A 21,095-nucleotide genomic window follows, 5' to 3' on the forward strand; every position below is an offset into this window, starting at 1 on the left:
CAAGGACTACCCTAGCATGAAAGGCTGTTACTTTCTCGGTTTCCCAAGGTTAGTATATCAAAGTTACAATTTCCAAATAACATTTATTAAAGTATAAAGAATTAGCGAATACATTATCTCAAACCAACTCAAACTAAAAGTGTAAGAACCTCAATACAACTGAGATCATTGACGGCTAAACTCATAACGGCGAAAACTAGACTCGAAGTGATGTCTCCCCATGTCTGTCCCATAACTAAACATCTGCATTACCTGTCATATCTGCTCACCATCCCCGAATGGATCACCGCAGGTTTTACAAAACAACAACACGGGGTCAGTTACCGCATAATTCAAATAAGACAAACAAACATTACCACCAGCTGATCATCGATCTCATACAAAGTAACCGACTACACACCGAAGTGTGTAGCCCTGCCAGATTACCCATCGCAACAGATAATCCTCGCCGCCAGTGGGTGACCGCAGCCCATCCCCACGTAGTCCAGCTCATCAACGAGCGACTAACAATCCCTGTCCCTTAATGTGCACATCCCCTCCCGTGACGGGTTCCACGGAGGGCGAACTAGGGTGTGAAGCCACTCCCGCAAGTGACTCCACCACAATCACACACAGCATCACAGCTGTCACAACACCACAATCGTCACCACACAACCACATCACCACCGTCACCACAACACCCATACTCCGATGATCAGCAGATAACAACAATTACAATATAATCACAGTCTTAAATCAATTAACAGTACTGAGTAGGGAAAACCCTACCTTTTCGCAATCCGCTACGCTGTAATCAATCATACAAATGCACAACAATTACCACATCGTCACCTACAACAATAATCATATAATTCCAATCACTAACTGCAAAACCCCATTTCCCCCAATTCATAATCAAAGACAAACCCTAAATATCAATCATTGAATATAAGGATGAGGACTTACCGACGATGAATCAAAGGACAGAATACGATTGCTATGATCACCCAAAGGAGAGATTCAGAGATGATTAGAGCGTCGTAGGATGTTTTAGGTTTTGTAAATTCTAATTAGAAACTGCTTATCGTAATATATAACGCCCTAATCATTTCCAAATCAAACCGCGAAAAATAACACTCGACGGACCGGATACTCGGTCTAGTATAGAACATACTCGGCCGAGTATCCTCTACTCGGTCGAGTATTCCGCATACTCGGCCGAGTATTCCTCGGCAGAAGCCAAACATAACACACACTTAGCACTACTCGGCCGAGTAGGCTCTACTCGGTCGAGTATTCAACTTAACAAAATCCGTAGTGTTACAATCTTCCCTCCTTAAAAAGAACTTCGTCCCCGAAGTTCAACCCATACATAAAAACAAACCTACCAACTTGACTAAGACACAACAACGCAACTAAGACTCAAAACAAAACCTCACCCTATAACACATGAACTCTTGACACCAACTCCACCAACTATACTTACCTCCACAACATGTCTCACGATATCGTATCAACTACATGATATCTCTCTCGACACTAACTTCATACACCACTGCTAGCTCCGTAACATATCACCTACTAGAAAATCGAATATTAAAATATTCCCAAACATCAAACGGAATGTTACACCATCACCCCGACCCGATTTATTGATAGACAATCCATGCGGGAGTTAGGGCTAGACCAAGTTACTCTTGAATTATTTGATGGGGTAGGAATGAAAATGATGTACGGGATTCATGAGAAAACCTATGCCCGTCTAACATGGGAGTTTTTGAGCTCCCTTAGTATTGATAAGCATCGCCAATCCCAAAAGGTAGCCTTTTTGCATTTCCGATTGATGAACAAGGACTACTCCTTGACTCTCCCGACCTTTGCTTCCCATTTCGAGCTTGACACAAGCCCTCCGCATAAGGCACCCGAGACCTTTGACCATGGGGCCTTATGAAAGGCCATTACGGGTTTAGATGATGTTCCGGGGGTCAAGAGAGCCGCTAACACTGTCCATAATGCGGCTATTCGGATTTGGCATCGGTTTATGGGGTGGACTGTTTTCGGCCGTGAGGAAAATCACAATTTCCGAACGGAGGAATTGGAAATTCTCGGCTCTTACCTTCGTTCCAACCCCACTACCTTCAAAATCGACATTGCCCACCACTTGGCCCTTACATTGCAAAGACTTAGCAACTCTTCGGGTTCTTCGACGACAATTGTCGTGGGTGGACTCATCACCCATTTGCTAAAGCGGCTCAATATGAGGGTCAACTTGAGTGTTATGAGGTACATGATTGGTGATACGATGTTTTTCAAGAATTATATCCACCACAACCTCAATTGGTTGAAGACCAACCCGGATGATGGCCTTGACTATTGGCAAATTCGGGTGGACGGAGTTGACAGAAATTCTATCCCCCTTCCTAACCCCGATAAAATGAAAGTGGTGCCCAACTCGGCACATTATTTGCTTGAAATTGAAAACCCGGAGGATCCCTCCATTCCCCAACAACAAAACCCAAATCTTCGGTACACTCGTGACCGACCTATCCTTCCCACGAGGTCTACCTTGCGGTATGCCACACCTTCTTCTTTCGTTGTCGGGTCCTTCCAACAAGGGGAAGGGTCCTCTAACTACCAACCGCAACAACAAAGGCTTGACCGGATCTACTATGACCATTCCCTTGGTCAATTCCCGGTTTATGATGATATGATGAGGCACCAATACAAGCATCCCTCCGGCCTTCACCCTTCTTACTATCTATTCCCGGATGGCGGCCATCCGGAAGATGGGAGGATTCTTTACGGTGATATAAATTTGTAGCCCGACTACTATAGCGCCCCGGTTTTTCCCGCCCCGCCTTCCACTCAAGGGGAGGGTCATGACATGAGGTGGTTCGGGGGTGCCCCTTCCATCTTCACCGAGAGGGCTTCTAGTGGTGCCGGAGGGAACACGGAGATGTTCGTCGGCATGAGCTCGGGGATGGGTGAGTTTGGCTCGGATGCCCCTTTGAACACGGACGATTTCATCCGTGAGTCCGAATTCGGGGCGAGTCATGATGATGGTGATGATGATGGCAATGATGATGGTGATGGTGATGACGAGTATGAGTAGAGCCTAGTAATGAGGGCTCAACTCCCTCCCTTTCAATCCAAAATGACAAGTACGTCCTCTCCCTTAATCCAAATTCTCTCATTCATGTTTAATTTCTCGCATGCATTTAGTTAGAAATTCACTTAGTTGCATTCATATCGGATTGCATTAGATTTCAAATTTGTAATATATTGTCACATTTAGTTATTGCATTCATATAGTATAGCTTGCATTGTATTTCAATATTGCATATAGGTTAGATCATGCATTGCATCCTTTATTGAAAAAACCACTAAAAATTTGAAAAATCAAAAATCACCAAAAACTTGTATTTCATTTTCGAATTTCCTCCATACATTTATTTCCATTGGAAATATGTAAATAAATAAGTGTGGGGAGGAAATTGCACCCATTTAAAAATACAAAAACATGTTATTTCTTTTCAAATATTAAAAAAATCCAAAAACAAGTTCTTTTATTCCTCCAACTTGCCCTCCCATGTAGATGAATAAGTGTGGGGAGGGCCTAAAAAAACCAAAAACATGCATTTTAATTTCCAAAAAACAAAAATACCAAAAATATGTTATTTTTATTTGTTAAAATTTCAAAAATACAAAAATATGTTCTTTTCTTTTACCTATTCTCTCCCTAGACTTGTTCCCTTGGAGACTTACTCGGGGACGAGTAATGTTCAAGTGTGGGGAGGGAAATATCCACTTTGTGAATATTTGTTTATATTTGTATATACCTTTTAAATTTTACAAAAATTCAAAAAAATGCCTAAAAATTGAAAAAATTCAAAACAATTACAAAAACATCGCATTGTATATATATATATATATATATGTTGTTTGTTGGCTAACCTTTGGCATAGACATCGACCATTCGCGGCAAAAAGGAGCTAGAAGACGCTTGGTAAACTCGTTCTAATCTCTTACTCCTTTACCGTTCTTTCTTTTTATCTCTTGAGTATATGAAGGAGAATGGGATTTTGTGCCTTGGATGTTCCCTTGGGGAACTTGTGGATTATTGGTGTTGATGTGCTGCTAGGATTAGTCCAAATTGTTGCATGTTTACCTTATGTTCATTTCAATTTCTTGCATGCATTTGTTTCACATGTATATATATGTTGTGTTCCCTTCTTGTTGCATTGAGTTTGTATATAAAGTTTTGAACAAAATTTGGTCTAGGAAGGGAGTATGATGCCCTCTATGATGATACTGTCTAGGTCGTGTCTTTCCCCTCTTAGTGGCTTGCACCTTGTGACCTCCTTGTTAGGGTGTTTGCTTGCAAATACCCGGGAAATGAGGCTAGACCGGAGAGTTTTGACCACCATGTGAGACCAAGACCGTAGACTAGGCCTAGATTTCGACATAGCTACTTAAATGTGAGGATAGAGCCTCCTTGGGATCGGTACATCCATACCCGGTCCCCCATAGGTGTGAGTAGGCTCCTTGCGTTGCATGTTACATCATGATGCACAAGCATGGCGTCCTTTCCTTTTAGACCATGAGATGTTCATTTATATGCATATTTTGAAACAACAAGTTGCATTTCATTTTTTGAGCCTCACATTGCCAAATAAGCCTAATTTTTCGACCCTTTAGATTAGGACCGATTTTGTTCACCCCTTTTGAGCCTTGACCTTTCATTTGATACCTACGATACTAACTACAACCCAAAAACAACCGACCCTGATCAAGAAAGTTGTCTATGAGTTTTGGTAGTATGAAGCAAGGGGATTTGAATCTTGGTTTAGTGGATGTGCACAATCCACTTGAGTCGGAATGATGGTTTAGTTTGGTTTGCTTTGAATACAGAGGTTTTAAAAAAGAAAAGAAAAAAAAAATAGAAAAGAAAAAAAAATGTAATGAAAAAAAAAAATGTTGCACTTATACTTTGTTTGTTGAGAAAAAGCCAAGCAACACTCCTTCATCAATGGAGTAGAAAAAGGCGTTGCAAAATAAAGGGCATATGATGTTTTCCCAAGTGAGTCGGATTTTGAAGGTTGGTTTGATTTTGGGCAACTAATTTCAAGAATTTTTGTTCACTCATTTGTTGTAATAAGGAAGGGGTAAGCGGAATTTTGACAACTACTTGATCTTAAACTCCAAATGATCCATATCGGTGCTTGCACCAATCCCGTTTCGACCCATCACCTAGCCCCGTTACAACCCTCGTTTCTTTTATGCATATTTTCCTTTTTTTTGCATCTCATTAATGGTCTTGTAGGAGAGGATTCCATGTTAGATTGCGGGCATGTCTCACGAGTCGAGTAATTGAGTGATTTTGGTTACTTTTTGCACAAAAATCACCCGTTCTAAAAACAAAATGAGAGATTAGTGAAAACCGTGAGGAAGTCGGTAATCTTGGTCCCCTTAGTCATGGGTCAATTTGGTTGAATCTTGAGTGTGTCATGTGATTCTCGAAGGTTAGGCCTTGCTTCCCCCTTTTCCCGCCTTTGAATTTGTTTCTTAGGCATTCGGTTGTCGCATAGAAGTTGCTTGAGCCACCACTAGGGCATCGACACCCCGCCAAGAATTTGAGACGGTATCTCCCGACCAAAACTTTTAATTGTTCAAAGAAAAACGGCCGCTTAGATGAGGAAAACGGTTTGGTTTTTTGTAATGCATCTTATATGTTGATCCATGCTTAATTGTTGGATGTGTCAAAAATTTTGTAGCAAGACCCAACTGCCTTGCAATAGGGCACTCTCCCCTCATGGGTGTCAAATTGCGAGTTGAAGGGGCGTTGAGTGCGCTAATACTCGATCGGTTTAGTTAGTAGCTTAGTTGAGTGATGCTTATATTGTGCATCCACTCTCCATTTCTATCCTAGTATACCTTGTACATTGGTTGAGGACTTACTCGGGGACGAGTAAGGTTCAAGTGTGGGGAGGTTTGATATAGGATTCTTTCGCACCCTTTTTCCCCTCTAATTTCATGCTTTCCGACTCCATTTGAGTCGGTTTTGTACTTCCTTTCTCGAATTTCGTGTCCCGATTCCCTTTACTATAACATTGTGGCCTCCTTGCAGGAATTGAGGCGGGAATGGGTGAAATGAAGCAAGGAAGACGTGTTTACTAAGTTTTTGCATGGAAGAAGAAGGAAATCATGCTGAGGAGGATCCCCAGCCGGTAGGCCGGCAGCCGGTCAGCCGGCTTAGAATGCATGTGTATACAATTGAAGAAGAAATCAAGCAAAGGGCATTCCCAGCCGGTGGCCCGGCAGCCGGTTAGCCGGCTGGGAGAACATATAAGCTGGAAATCACAACTTTTTGAAGGAAGTTACAGGAACTTCCCTGCCGGTCAGATGACCGGCAGCCGGCCAGCCGGCTGGGAGTTCCCTCAAAACCAAGAAGTCAAGATTCAAGTCAAGCGTGTCCCCCAGCCGGTCAGTGACCGGCAGCCGGTTGACCGGCCATGCATACCTGATGGCTTCAAAAATTTATTTCAACTTCCAGGGATCTCCCAGCCGGCCAGAAGACCGGCAGCCGGTTGACCGGCCGGGAGTGCAGACTCGTGTTTTCAAGCCCATTTCAAATCCTACCTTAATCCTGGTGGAAACTATATATACCCCCTCCCTTAACCATTTTGGACACACTCTCCCAGATCTGAAATTATTTCCTTTTCCAAGTTTCAAACTTTGTTAATCATTTGTTAATCATTCCTTAATTAGACAAGTTATTCAATTAGTTAGTAATTGAAATTGGGTTGTAAGAAGATTGAAGGTTCCTCCTTCTTTATTTTTCTATCCTAATTCCTTTTCTTGCTATTGAGTTGGTATTATTTATCTCCCTATTTTCATTAGTTTACATTTGCTTTTTCTTTAAGTTGGTTTGATTGTTTATGTTAAATTTGCATCTTTGTTGTTTGATTGTTGTTGTTTTCTTTATTGTTCATCTTTTCATTGTTCATCTTTGTTGTTTACACCCAAAGATTCAATCTTTGAGTTTATTGAGTTAAAGTTTGTGCCTTTAGTTTAATCTTCATTGTCTCCTGAATTAAATTGTCTTTCCTTATAATTTAAGTTGGATATTTGCATGATTAGTAATAGAATTTGTTCTTCCACCATGTTTATGCTTAAAGACTCCATATTTATTGTTTATCTTGCCTTTAGAAACATGATGAGTGAGTAGTTACCCCTCTAGGGTTTAGGGGGAGCCTAAATAGGATTAGTGGGCATGATTAGTTGATAAGTTTTGAGTCTTTGGTGTAGGAATTTGTCTTTCTTAGCATTGCATACAAGGTGTTTGACGAATTGTGTGAGTGAAAGCTTGTGTCTTTTTGTCTTAATAACTTAATTCCTCCTTTGGATGAAAATTTGTTGGTGGTCTTGTTGCATGTTTTGAAATAGTTATTGCTCAACGAAAGTTGGTAACCGCCTCTAGGACGAACCCTCACCTTAGACTATTTTATCGACTTGTCGCCCTTAGTTCATTTAGGTGACCCCGAAGACCCTAGTCTCTTAATCAATCGTATTCACCTTCATTCAATCGTTTACTTAGTTGCTCTAGTAGTTAAAATCAAAACCCTTTTCCTTCACTTTTGACTAGACTTGACTCTTAGTTAGGCTAAGTAGAAACCCCCACCGTCTTCGTGTTCGACCCCGATTTACAACTAAATTGGGTTATTATTGTTGGTGGTAAGTGTGTTGACCCCACCGTTGAGAGGATATGTTATGAAATGCACCTTAATTCCATTCAAGCGTGCACAGAACTCTTTTTTCTCATTCCGTGAAAAGGTATAAGCTGTTGGCGATAAAAATGTACGATTACCTCTCTTATGTGGTGCCAACTCTAGCCTAATACCCATCATTTTCATATCTTCCATAGCTGCGGCGTTATCCTTTGTTTTACCAGGAACATTCAGAAGGGTATTGATAATATTATCACAGACATTTTTCTCAATGTGCATGAAATCGAGGCAATGCACGACCTCCAGTCGTGCCAATATGGAAGTTTATCAAAAAATATGGATCTTTTCTTATACCCACGAGTAGACAATTTAGAGCCGCTCTTCTTCCCATAATCTATCTCAATATGCTTTACTTTCTGATAAACTTCATGCCCAATCAAAATTCTAGGAGGTTGACGAAGTTCTTGTCTTCCATTGAATGCTTTCTGCATCTTGCGATAACAATGGTCATGATACAAGAACCTCCTATTTCCCATATACACATACTTACGAGAAGACTTCAAGTATTCAGACTCGATATCCTCCCCACACAATGGACAAGCCTCTTTCCCATGAACTGTGTGCCCAGAAAGGTCGCCATAAGCCGGATAGTCAGATATTGTACACAATAACATCGCTCTCAAATTGAAAGTTTCGTTTTTATATGCATCAAATACTTCTATCCCACTATCCCACTATCCCACAACAATCGCAAATCATCTAGAAGAGGTTCCAAATATACATCTATATCATTTCCAGGTTGTTTAGGGCCGGAAATTAACAACGACAACATCAAATACTTTCTTTTCAAGCACACATATGGAGGTAAGTTATAAATAGCCAACACTACTGGCCAAGTATTATGTTGGCTACTCATGTTTCCGTGTTGGTTTATTCCATCAGTGGACAGCGCTAGACGTAAGTTTCTAGGTTCATTGCCGAACTCGGGATACTTAGCGTCGAACGATTTCCATTGCTTACCATTTGTCGGGTGTCTTAGCTTTCCATCATTTATTCTTCCTGTTTCATGCCAAGTTAACATTTTTGCATCATCGGGATTCGTATAAATCCTTATGACTCTTCGTATCAATGGAAAATACCACAACACCTTAGCCGGGATCCCTTCCTTATCATTATAACGCCACTCCAAACATTTAGGGCAATTGGTTAAGTTTTGATATAATTTCCGATACAATATGCAATCATTTGGACATGCATGTATTTTCTCATATTTCATACCCACTCCTCTTATTAGTTTTTTCGCCTCATATGTCTTAACAGGTATAACATTACCATCAGGAAGCAACTCCTTTATCAAGGCTAAAAAACTAGTGAAACACGTGTCACTCACCCCATTTGCCCCCTTGATATTATACAACTTCACCACAGCCGACATTTTTGTGAACTTACAACCAGGATACAGAGGTGCTTCAGACTCACACAACTTCTCATACATGTTGTTAAGGTCATCCCAATTACTAGTGTCATCACCTACATCTTCAAAAGCAATGGACTCATCATCATTCTCTTCATTATCTATAGACCCAACATTCAACTTCTCTACTTCCAACTCTTCCAACTCAAAAACTCGGCAAACTCGGGATCATCGATTAGCCTTTCGTGTACCTCAACATCATCTTCTTCAGAGTTATTCTCTTCCTCTAATGATTCCCCATGAAAAATCCAACGTGTATAGGATCGACTAAATCTCCACTTTTCTAGGTGTATTTTAACGTCCGGAAAAGCCATATAGCTAATATTACCACATCTTTCACAAGGACATGCAATACTAGAAGAACCTTTCAAATTGTTCGAAACGAATTCATAAAATTCAGCTAAACCATCCTTGTAGGTGCGGTCACTCATATTTGCATCAATCATCCAAGTTCGAGACATTATTCTACATTCGTAATAATAGGCAACTAATTCAGAAAATACAATAATAGGCAAACAAATAAACGAAATTCAGGAAAACAATTAAGCTAAATTATCAACAAATTAGATAATAACCCAAAAAATCATATATCTATAAGCGTTGCTAAGAAACATATATATACCTGATTGATAAACACGATGAAGGAGAGAAGACGGTGACAACAGTGACGGAGATGAAGACAGAGAGACGATCAGGGAGGAATGGAGGATGATATAGTAGCCGTATTAGCTTGTGTTTGTGTTTTGTAGCGTATAGCAGAATAAAGCAATCTGTTGTTCTTAAGATTTTCATAACATTAATAACAACGGTTATTGAGTCTACAACCGTTGTTAAAAAGTATTAAAAACGGGTTCTAATATAACCGTTGTGATAACTTTTCACTAATTTTGCGCCAAATTATTAACAACGGTTAAAATGTATTACAGATTCAACCGTTGTTATTAGTTTTTATATTAACAACGGTTTTTCAAGTATGACCCGTTGTTAAAACCAATAACAACGGTTAACAACACAGAACCGTTGTAATTAAGTTTGGTAAAATTTGCGGCATCAATTCTACAACGTGTTTTGATGATTTTCGTGAATAAGCGTTGTTAAAGGGCCGTTGTAGTTGCCTGTATTTGTAGTAGTGAATTTTTCCTAAGATAGTAAGAGCTCTCAAACCAATAAGGTACATTCATCACTGAGCAAGTACTATCACTAAAGCCTCTCTGTCCATTTGGGACCTTCATTGAGGACAACAGAATTACTCAAGACAAAGAAAGTAGAAACAGGCAATTAGAAACAATTTATTGAGGACAACAGAATTACTCAAGACAAAGAAAGTAGAAACAGGCAATTAGAAAAATTGAAATGCAAGTGGTTTACGGTTTGTGTGTACAAGTTTACATGCGAGAATGAAACAGTTTATTGCCAAACGCTCATGTATTCAGAAAATAGTTTAACCTTTTTCTTTAACACAATAATCTGTAAAGAGAGTTTTATCAGTATCTATCTAAACAACATTATTTGTTCATCAAAATTAAAAGAAGATAAAACACAGATTTGCAATGTAAGACGATTCTTTATTGCCAAACGCTCATGTATTCAGAAAATAGGAACAATATATTCGTGTTTAAGACGTTTAAGACGTCCCAAATTTGTAACCGTCTGAAGCGATGATAGTCGGATACAAAATCAGATATGATGATGTTAGAAACAAGCATGTTGATAACGACTAAGAAACTAACAGAACATGCAATTTACCCAACATGTGTGACTGTAATTTACCAGTGTATCAAACAAACAGAACATGCAATTTACCAATTTAACAATTTAACATGCAATCAAATTGGAGAAATAGCTTAAAAGTTTAAGAGATAGAAATAGACCTCCTTATTTAGACGATTTTTTAAGTCTAGCAAGACATCTTTCCTCGAACTGTCTCATTCTAAATGAGCTTCGTGTTTCAGGTAATTGCTCAGGTAGTCTGTCAATTTTTTCAGGCGATTTCCCAGAAGAGATATCCCCATCATCAACACGCTTCCTCTTTAATTCGATTTTTGCCATAAATCTGTCCGCATATTTCGAGAATTTAACCGAGCTAGGTGATAACGGCGCAGATTCTACTTCTTCAACCCTTTTCCCATCAAATCTACCCCCACCTTCAACATCAGTGACAACATCCAACACACTCTTATTAGGAACAAAGAAATCCGGTTCCTGAAACTTCGTTTCTTGAATATACATCCCAAAACGGTCCGGATCTAAGGAGTCAGGAACAACAATGTTAAGAGGAGGAGAGTCAGGAACCGAGTCTTCATCATCTACATCTATATCAGACGAAACAAGACGATACCAACCAACATGATCCATGTAAAAATAACAGCAACTGATTATGAGGAGATTATAGAGATAATAACTGATTATGAGGAGATTATAGAGATTATAGAGAAAATAACAAATACATTAAGAGGAGCCGATTTTCTGAGGAGATTAGATAGAATTGATGAGGAGATTATGAGGAGATTATAGAGATAATGAGGATGAGGGAGATCAGGCGGCGTTGGTCAGAGAGAGAGGATGAGGGAGATTTAGGGTTTGTGAAGGAGAGGAAGATTCCAGAGTGTATAATGAATGAGAGAGTTGAACGGTTTTGGGTATTGAATGAGAGTGTATTGAATGAGAGATGGAGTGGGTGAGAATTTTGAACGGTTTTGGGTAGGTATTGAGTGGGCCAGATTTTTTTTTGGAGGGAGTTGTTAGTGAAGTGGGTTGGGTTAGGGATTGTTTTAGTGTTGGGCTTGGGTTAGTTGTTAGATTAGGGTAGGTTTTGAGAGATAATTAGAGTGGGCCAACAATGGCACAATGTGTAAATATTTAGTTTGTATTAGGATAGAATAGGGAAGTAATTTGCCAAAAAAGAAAAGTGGCCTTGTGAAATTGAATGGATCAAAATGGTATAAGTGCCTTGTGGAGTTGAATGGAGGGAGTATAGATTATGGTAGATAGTTTGGCTTGCCTTTTAAGTAGATTTATAGATTATAGATTTTTTATTTAGGTTATAGAGATATAGATTTTTCTCAGTATTCTGAAATCTAATATAGACATAAATATTGTGTAAGGATAAATGGAATGTGAAAAGTTTGCTTTATTATTATTATTATTATTATTATTATAAAATGCGCGCAGCTTTCATTATAATAAAAATAAAAGGTTTACATGAAATTGGTGGGGAGCCGAGAGACAATCTAGGCTCCCACACCCTTAGCAATAGTAAAGCTAATACGAGTAAAAATGTAAGCGGCTACCCGAGCCCCAACATCCTGAGATACCGAGAATTTCTGGATCCGCTTGAGCAAGGCAACAGCATCCGAACTCAACTCCCCAAGCGAAGAGAAAGAGAAAGGTAGGAAACCATAACCCGCTACCGCGCACAAATCCCCATACTTAGCACACTTTCGTGAGCGGATCGGCGACAACCCGGCCCGGCACAAAATCTGCCAACCCAGTCTGAGTCAAAGGTGAAGAACCTGTCAGGTCGACGCACACATCACGCCCCCTGTCCCAAGAATAAAGCAATAAATCCGCAGGACGAAGAGAGCCACCATGCCCATCAACCAAACCGATATCAACCTCCTTCCCCGCATGAAATACGGATCTATAGCGGATGTCGAAGAGAGTGTCCCGGACAAGGTTATGCCGATGTTTAACGCCCACAGTACCAGTACAAGAAACAGCGTGGTCCCCAAAAACATCCCCAGCAAAAACCCGAGAAAAGATTGTTAGTGAGGCTTGAACCCATGACCTCTTGGTTGAGATGCTCTTGCTATTACCACTGTGCCATATTATTATTATTATTATTATTATTATTATTATTATTATTATTATTATTATTATTATTATTATTATTATTATTATTATTATTATTATTATTATTACTACTATTATTATTACTACTATTATTATTATTATTATTATTATTCTTTTACACAATCTACTTTGCATGAGAATGGTTTAGAAATTATCTTCCGAAATTAAAATATGACATACAGAATAATAATGGTAGATAGTATCGCTTGCTTTTTAATTATCTTATGGAATTAAAGTTAAATAAATAGGTAAATTAATAATCAAATTTATGAGAGGAAAATAAAAGATTTTATATTAGTTTTTTAGTGATTGCAACTACTATTTTTTTTAAATTTTTTTGGTACTTATAAGCATGTGACAATTTTGGAGATAATTAACTTTTTAATACATAGTTTTGCCTTTTTATAATATTGTATAAAAATAAATAATTAAGTAATTAATATAGATGAATTAGTATCTATATAATACTATTAAAAGGGGAACTTAAAATGCCACGTCATAAATGCCACCTTACACTACCAAAAAGCCACGTCATTTACTACACATGACATGTCAAATTTTAATATGACATGGCGAGTTAATGTGGTATAAATCATCAACTTATTATTATATGACATTAATTTAAATATATTTTTTTTCCAAAATTTATATATTCCTTTCAAATTTACATCAAAATTTCATAATTTATAATTAAAATTTACACCAAAGTTTACATCATTATTTCTAATTTTAAAAGTAAAAAAGAAAAAAAGAAAGAAATATTAAATGCAAATAGCATTACAAATATTATACTTTGGACTTTTAAGCTTGTAGATAAATTAAACAACAATTAAAATCAAAATTCATATTAAATTTTAAATTTCGACGTTTATTGTTAGAATATTTTAAGCAACAAATAAATATCACATAATTCTAATTTACTCCGTTTATTAAAAAAATAAATATTTTGTTGATATTAAGAGTAAATAATAACATATTTAACATTAAACAAGGTGGCTTTTGTCAACAAAAAAATAAAAAATAAAATAAAAATTAAAGCAAACCTTTAACATTTCATTTCTCCTTGCTCCATATTTATGTTTATATTAAATTTGCTAATAATGAAAAAGAATGCTCAAAAGTCCTAAAACCTTACTACATAATTATTATATATATTAAATTTGATGATAATAATAAAAAGACACCCAAAAGTCATAACATGCATCCTCAATTGGATATAAATGTTCGATGTAAGACAACATTTGTGAGCAAATTTCACGCCAATATTTTTTTGCCCTCATCGCCAATAAAATCGTGGTTGTATATGTAAATAGTCTTTTTTAAATCTTATCAGTATATCAACATCAAGGTAAGTGTATTAAGGTAAGGTAAATGTATTAAGGTTTTAAATTAATAATTTATTTTTAAGTTCCATTGGTTATGAAATGCTCATCACGTTTTAAAACTTTCTTATGTAGGAACTATCAAGATTTGTGGTAGGTAAATGTATTAAGGTTTGGTAAATGTATTAAGGTTTTAAAATAATAATTCATTTATTTGTTTTTAAGTTCAATTGGTTGCTCATCACTTTTTAAAACTTTCTTGTGTAGGAACTATCAAGATTTGTGGTATTGTGCTATTCGAAGGTAAATAAATATACTTACATCTTTATGGCTCAATGCCCTTTTTCTATTATTATTTAAATAAAAACTTAAATTAATAACGATAAGATTAATATCACGTAAATCAAAATTCACCATTTTATTTCTTATTAATTACTCGATGGATTTTGTCTTTTTTTTTTTCTCTATAGATGACTCATTGGAGAAAAAATACTATATGGAGAAAGAAAATATTAGAATTGCTTAAACAACTACTCCCTTCATTCCACTCAATACTATATTATAAACTAACTACAAGATTGACTATAAATTTTTGACGGAAGACAACATTTGTGAGACAACATTTAAGTAAATATTTTTGTACCGCTATCGCGAAAAGAATTGTATATGTCACTAAATTTTTTTTTATCATTGTATCAGCATCAAGGTAAATGTATTAAGGTTTTAAATTAAGAATTCATTTATTTATTTTATTTTCCATTGGTTATGAAGTACATCACATTTTTAACCTCGCATATTTGTTGTTTATTTCTTATTTAGGGATATTGAGATTTGTGGTGTTGTGCTATTCAAAGGTAAATATACTTACATCTTTAGACTCAATGTCATCTTTCTTCCATTATTTAAGAGAAACTTAAATTAATAACAAAAACTAATGACTAAGTGATTTTTTTTTTTATGTAGGGATGGTTTATTGAAGAAAGAAGACTAAGAAGAGAAATATTAGAATTACTTAAACAAATACTCTACTCATTCGACTCAATACTATATTATAAACTAACTATAAGATTGACAACATTTGCGAGGATCTCAATCTTATTGACATGGATAATAGGTAGCATAAATAATGGAGTGAAAAGCCCAAAAATTATCATTTAAGAAAGGAGTTAGATGTTAAATTAGTGAGGTGAATTAATTATCAATTATTAATAACTATAAAGATGAGAGAAATCTAAAAAGTTTATTTACATCTACATTATTCTTTTGTACACCTTAAATTTAATTTTCATTTTCTTTAATTATACACATGAGACACATGCCTATTCAAAATGGCTTTTGATAGAAAACATGATTGAGTGGAATGCTTAGTTTATCTATTTTGAAGTATACGGTTGAATCCCCAAGGTGGAAAATTTGGAGAAATGTCAAAGCACATTTTTGCTTAATATTGTTTAATGGATGAAGTATAGGGACTTAATGATCCAATTATTACGAGTTGCTCCTTTCAAATTCTTAGTTCCGCAATTTATTATAGTACTAGCTACAATATTATGGGTGCTGTGAAATGTTAGTTTTTATCACAACAATTCTAATCGTGTGTTTTATATTAATTTCGGATTTGTTGATAAAAATTTAATATCTAATTAGTGAGGGTGTTGCATGTTTGGCGATCTTTGTTTAATAATATTATGGTTTCATGTAATGTGATTATGCGAATACCTGTATTATTAATTGATTTTAATCAGCTTCCATTGAGTTACTTGATTTTCGATTATGCAAATACACCGTATTATTAATTGATTTTAATCAGCTTCCATTTGCGCATATTTGACATATCACAAAGCACGTAAAAGGATTTGAGTAACACCACTTACCATTTAAAACCCTCATAAAAGAACGTCAAATAATGACATGGTTTTGATAAAAGTATTTACTATATAACACTTTAGTTTCTGATTTTACATAAAACTATTGTAAAAAAAAAACTAATTTGTCTTGATTTTATAGAAGTCTTAAAACATGAAATCATATTGTAGAATGTTATGATTTGATTCACTAAAAATATCATAGTAAAAAACAAAAGATCCCGTGAATTTCACGGGTCACAAAACTAGTTAACCTCTATAAAAATGCCATGTGAATTAAAATTAAATGTTTTAAGTAGCCTTTTAATTATATTGTATAGATAGGTTTACCTCAGTTTTGTGCCTTTTGTATTTCTTCCCTCTTCAAATTACTCACGTGATGCTTTATTTTATCCGCATTCATATACATTTCACGATGCTTTAAAATTCATATAAAAAATATATTGACCAAAAGGTAAAACATCAACATGGCAAAAACTTCACAAACGAATCAACATTGTCATATGTAAATCACTGAAATTAAACCAAATGGAAAACATGAATTTAAATATAAATCAAAGTATTTATAAAACCAATAACATAACAAATTAAAATATACTGTATTGACATAACAACAACAATACTCAATAATAATACTCAATATACTTTCTATAATCAAATAAATAAATTAAACCATAAAATATAATCCACAATTTAGAAGCTCATGGGCAAATTAGCAATAGATTTTAAATAAATATTGTTAATAGAAACTATCATAGGTATTATAGGTTTTATAGCCATCACACAACCATAGACTCTCATATTTTAATTTTAATTTTAATTTATTTTGTGGTTTTATTAAATTAGATAATTGATTGCTGAGCAACTCAAGAGGTGAATTAAATAGGGAGAAATGTTAATGAAAAATGATGGTATTAAGTAGTATAAAGAAATCTAATTAATTTATTAACATATTATATTACAAAAATTAATTAGATAGGAAGAAATTTTAATTAATTTGGTGGGTGTTAAGTATTATGAAGAGTTTTAATCAATTTATTATAATGTTTAATTAAAAAAATGAATTAAATAGGAAAAATTGTTAATAAAACTGGTGGGTGCATGTTAAGTAGTATGAAAAGTTTTAATTTATTAACATGTTTTATTACCAAAAATTCAATTAAAATGTCAATTTTTATTATAAATTATGACATTTATTAACATGTTTTTATTACAAAATTTCAATTAAAATGTCAATTTTGATTATAAATTATGAAATTTTGATGTAAATTTGTAAGGGTTACAAAAATTAAATTAATTTATAGAAAAATGAATTAAATCTATAAAATAAGACAATTACGTGGCAATGAGTTTTGATGCTCATATTTACGTGGCATTTACGTGGCATTTTTGAATCCTAGGTGGCTTTGTCTACGTGGCATTTATTAGTCATTTTAGAGTAGCCTTTTAATTACTCCCTCCAATCCTCTATTTTCTTCCTCTTTACTTTGGGCACAAGAATTAAGAAATGAAGTATTATATTGATAAAAAGTTGGGTGAGGTTTGGTGATAGGAGAGAAGGATGAATAATTAAGAGTTAAATAATGAATTGTGGGCCACAAATAAGTAAGGAATAAAATAGGATTAAAAGAGTTGGGTGGGTGGGCTAATGGGTGGGCTAATAGGAGAGAGGTATGAATAAATTAAGAGTAAAAAGTTAACAAAAATAGAAAGGGGAAGAAAACCTGAATAACCGTTTTAGGAAATAGGGAAGAATATGGCGAATTGGAGGGAGTATATTTTATAGATTAAAACCTCTAAAAATAAAGTGAGCATGTGGAAAAAGAAAGGCTCACTGTCTTGTTGCCCAAGTCGTGAAACATAACTCTTCGTATATATACCTTGCTTTCTCACTCCCAAAACTCCCCCACCCCAATTAACTACTACTCAACTTCGAATTGATTTATTTTTATTTATAGTTAAAAATATTAAAGGTCATATACAAATTTTGTTATTTTTCTTCAATTATAATAATAAAATTTTAATAGTGTAAGGTAGACTCCCGCCTTCATCGTAATTAGGAGACTAAGTCCTATCAAGCAATCACCTTATTTCTAATCCTAATAATAATATCACTTCCCTAATTTCATTTGTATAAGGACTAAGGAGTCTACCAGCTAGAGATGCAATCGAATTGAGGAATTTGTCCATTGGCTTCCAAAATCCTAACTCCATGACTCCATGTGTTTTTAAACAATTCGCGAGTGAACAAGTAGCGCAGTAAGAGTTGTTTTGTTGTCATTACGCGTCATTTTGTATAACGAGTTAAGCTTTATGAAACATAGAAAGAAAGAAAAAAAAAAAACACTCAAAAGAATTATTCAAGAATTATTCATCGCTTGCAAGAGGGGTTCTCCAAATTCCATTTGTCTTCTATCGCCTCCTTCCGAAGCAACAACAATCTTATACTTGAGTCTGTCCATTGAAATCGTATTTTTACGAAAGCAAAACTCGTACCCTCAGCTAAATAAAGGAGCAAGTAGCCAAGATGACAACTCGAAAAGGGCAGGTGAATGATGCAGAATACTTGAAAGAAATCGATAAGGCTCGTCGTGACCTACGTGCACTAATATTTAGCAAGCAATGTGCTCCTATCATGCTGCGCCTAGCGTAATGTTCTTATAATCGTTAAATTCAGTGTTGCTTTACTACTCTTCTTTTTTACTGCATCAAATAAAAGGCCCTGTTTTCTTTGTGGTTATGTTTATTGTGCTATCTTGTTGTTCTGCTTTTGTAGATGGCATGATGCAGGTACAACATACGATGTGAAAACAAAGACAGGCGGTCCAAATGGTTCAATTAGGTACGAATTGAGCCATGGTGCCAATAGAGGCCTCAAAGTTGCCATTGATTTATGTGGTGAGCTTACTAAGACAAAAACTCGTATACATACATGGTCGGTCGACTCCATTTGATGCTACATTATTCATTTTATGATTGGATTAATGGCTTGTATTCAATGGCCTCACACAAAACTAGTTTCCATTACCAATGCAATTGTTGACGCGGTTTTCATCTTGGGTCATTTGGAAACAGCCTCTTTGCGTTTCCGTACTAGATTTTCTTATAGGATGGATATGAAGCAAAATGACTCGCTAAAAGTCTTGAGGTTTTTATGACTTTCGCTATGTAAACATCAAGAAAATTAGTAACCATTTTGCACTGACTTCTGTTTCATTTACTGATCTCAGAAGAAATAAAGGCGAAACACCCCAAGATAACTTATGCTGACCTTTACCAGGTGAATTCCGTATTATAATGCATCAACGAGTGTCGTAATTGTACCACAATAAATGAACAAGTTTGGGAGTTCTTCCGACTTTTTGAGTTCAATCCTCACCATTAGCGTATGTACGGATGTACCTCAGCTTGCTGGAGTCGTGGCTGTGGAAGTCTCAGGTACGTGTTTCTTGCTACCGATCATATAACTGATGATGCAGATTCTCCACTATTTCATCTGATATTTTAATAAATAACCAGGATTGCCCGAGTTCTACTGTTGAAGGCCGTCTTCCTGATGCTAATGGAGGTAACTCCTCTTATCTAACAAACGGTTTTTCCTCAACTGAATTTTCATTATATAGAGCAAAGTTTGCGTACATGCGACTATCCTTGTTCCGTTGGCAGCTTTTGAGGCACTAGTGTAAGGATGTTGTTGTCTTGATGATGCTTGTGCAAAAATGTGATGCATAAACTTGGAATTGATGCGAGTACAACTAAATAGGTGGCGAACATTTGAGGGAGATTTTTTATCGCATGGGTTTTTCTGACAAGGACATGGTTGCACTTTCTGGAGCACATACACTGGTTAGGCTCTATGCATCTTCTACATCGCCATAGTTTAGTTTTACACCGATATAAACTCCATACTTCCATGGTAATCATGTATAAGTGGTATCAGTCTTACTTAAGTTGTGCTCTGATTACTTGCTGTTTCTACTTTGCATATGCAGATAGATCCGGTTTCAAAGGAGCTTGGACACCGGAGCCTCTCAAATTTGACAACTCCTACTTTGTGTAAGTTTACAGTTTCCGTAGTTGATTTGTACAGTCGTCTGTCTAAGAGGGTAAACAATCCCGAGAAGCATCTCTGCTTGCAAATTGCAATGTACAAAGGCGTTATTACTTGTTTCCGGCCAGTGAAATGCTGAAAGGAGAAAGAGCAGGGATGTTGAAACTACCTACAGACAAAGTTCTTGTACAAGGTCCGGTGTTCCTTCCCTATGTTGAACTCTACAATTCTCACCATTGTACTCTGTTACTCGGACTCTTTACTTCTCAAGTACGGTTATTATATCTTCGACGTTCATGCATGCATATGGCCACTAGATAGTTGCCACACGCCCATACTTGGACGTGTTTGATACTTCTAGCCCAAACTTATACGGAGTACCAATTTTAAGTCGACGTTTGATGTGATAGGATGAAGAAGCCTTCTTCAGAGATTACGCAGATTCTCACAAGAAGCTGTCAGAGTTGGGATTTTCACCGCCTAACTCTCGCCCGAAGATGGTTACTAAGGTTGTGGTTGCCATCACTGTTGCTGTTACTGTCTTCAGCTACTTCTATGAAGTTTATAAGCAAAGCTAAGTAAGATGGTCAAATCTGGAACTACAAAAAAGCATGGTCATATAGTACTACCAAATTGTGCGGAATAATGAACCCGAACGGCCTCATCTTAGTTCAATTATGTTATCAAGAAACCGAAATAAAAATTAAGACGAATAACAAGTCTCGTTGACATTGATGATGTGGTACACCTCTGTTTTCTGTTTAGACGGATCTTTGATTTACCTTGGTTTATATATTTGGCGAAAAAAAACTGCTAGACGGAACT

General features: G+C 36.0%; 1 protein-coding gene across 1 annotated transcript; it reads left to right on the forward strand.

The window, feature by feature from the left end:
* The first annotated feature begins 18,619 nt into the window (after window positions 1–18,619).
* Window positions 18,620–21,073, forward strand: LOC141640747 (putative L-ascorbate peroxidase 4, peroxisomal). Its single transcript, XM_074449431.1, has 8 exons — window positions 18,620–18,868; window positions 18,996–19,117; window positions 19,450–19,499; window positions 19,605–19,657; window positions 19,699–19,787; window positions 19,983–20,071; window positions 20,202–20,275; window positions 20,399–21,073. The coding sequence occupies exons 1-8, from the start codon at window positions 18,747–18,749 to the stop codon at window positions 20,589–20,591; spliced, it is 792 nt and encodes a 263-aa protein (XP_074305532.1). The 5' UTR covers window positions 18,620–18,746; the 3' UTR covers window positions 20,592–21,073.
* Window positions 21,074–21,095: the final 22 nt, after the last annotated feature.

Source organism: Silene latifolia, chromosome 1 (assembly GCF_048544455.1).
Source record: "Silene latifolia isolate original U9 population chromosome 1, ASM4854445v1, whole genome shotgun sequence".
NCBI classification, from domain to species: domain Eukaryota; kingdom Viridiplantae; phylum Streptophyta; class Magnoliopsida; order Caryophyllales; family Caryophyllaceae; genus Silene; species Silene latifolia.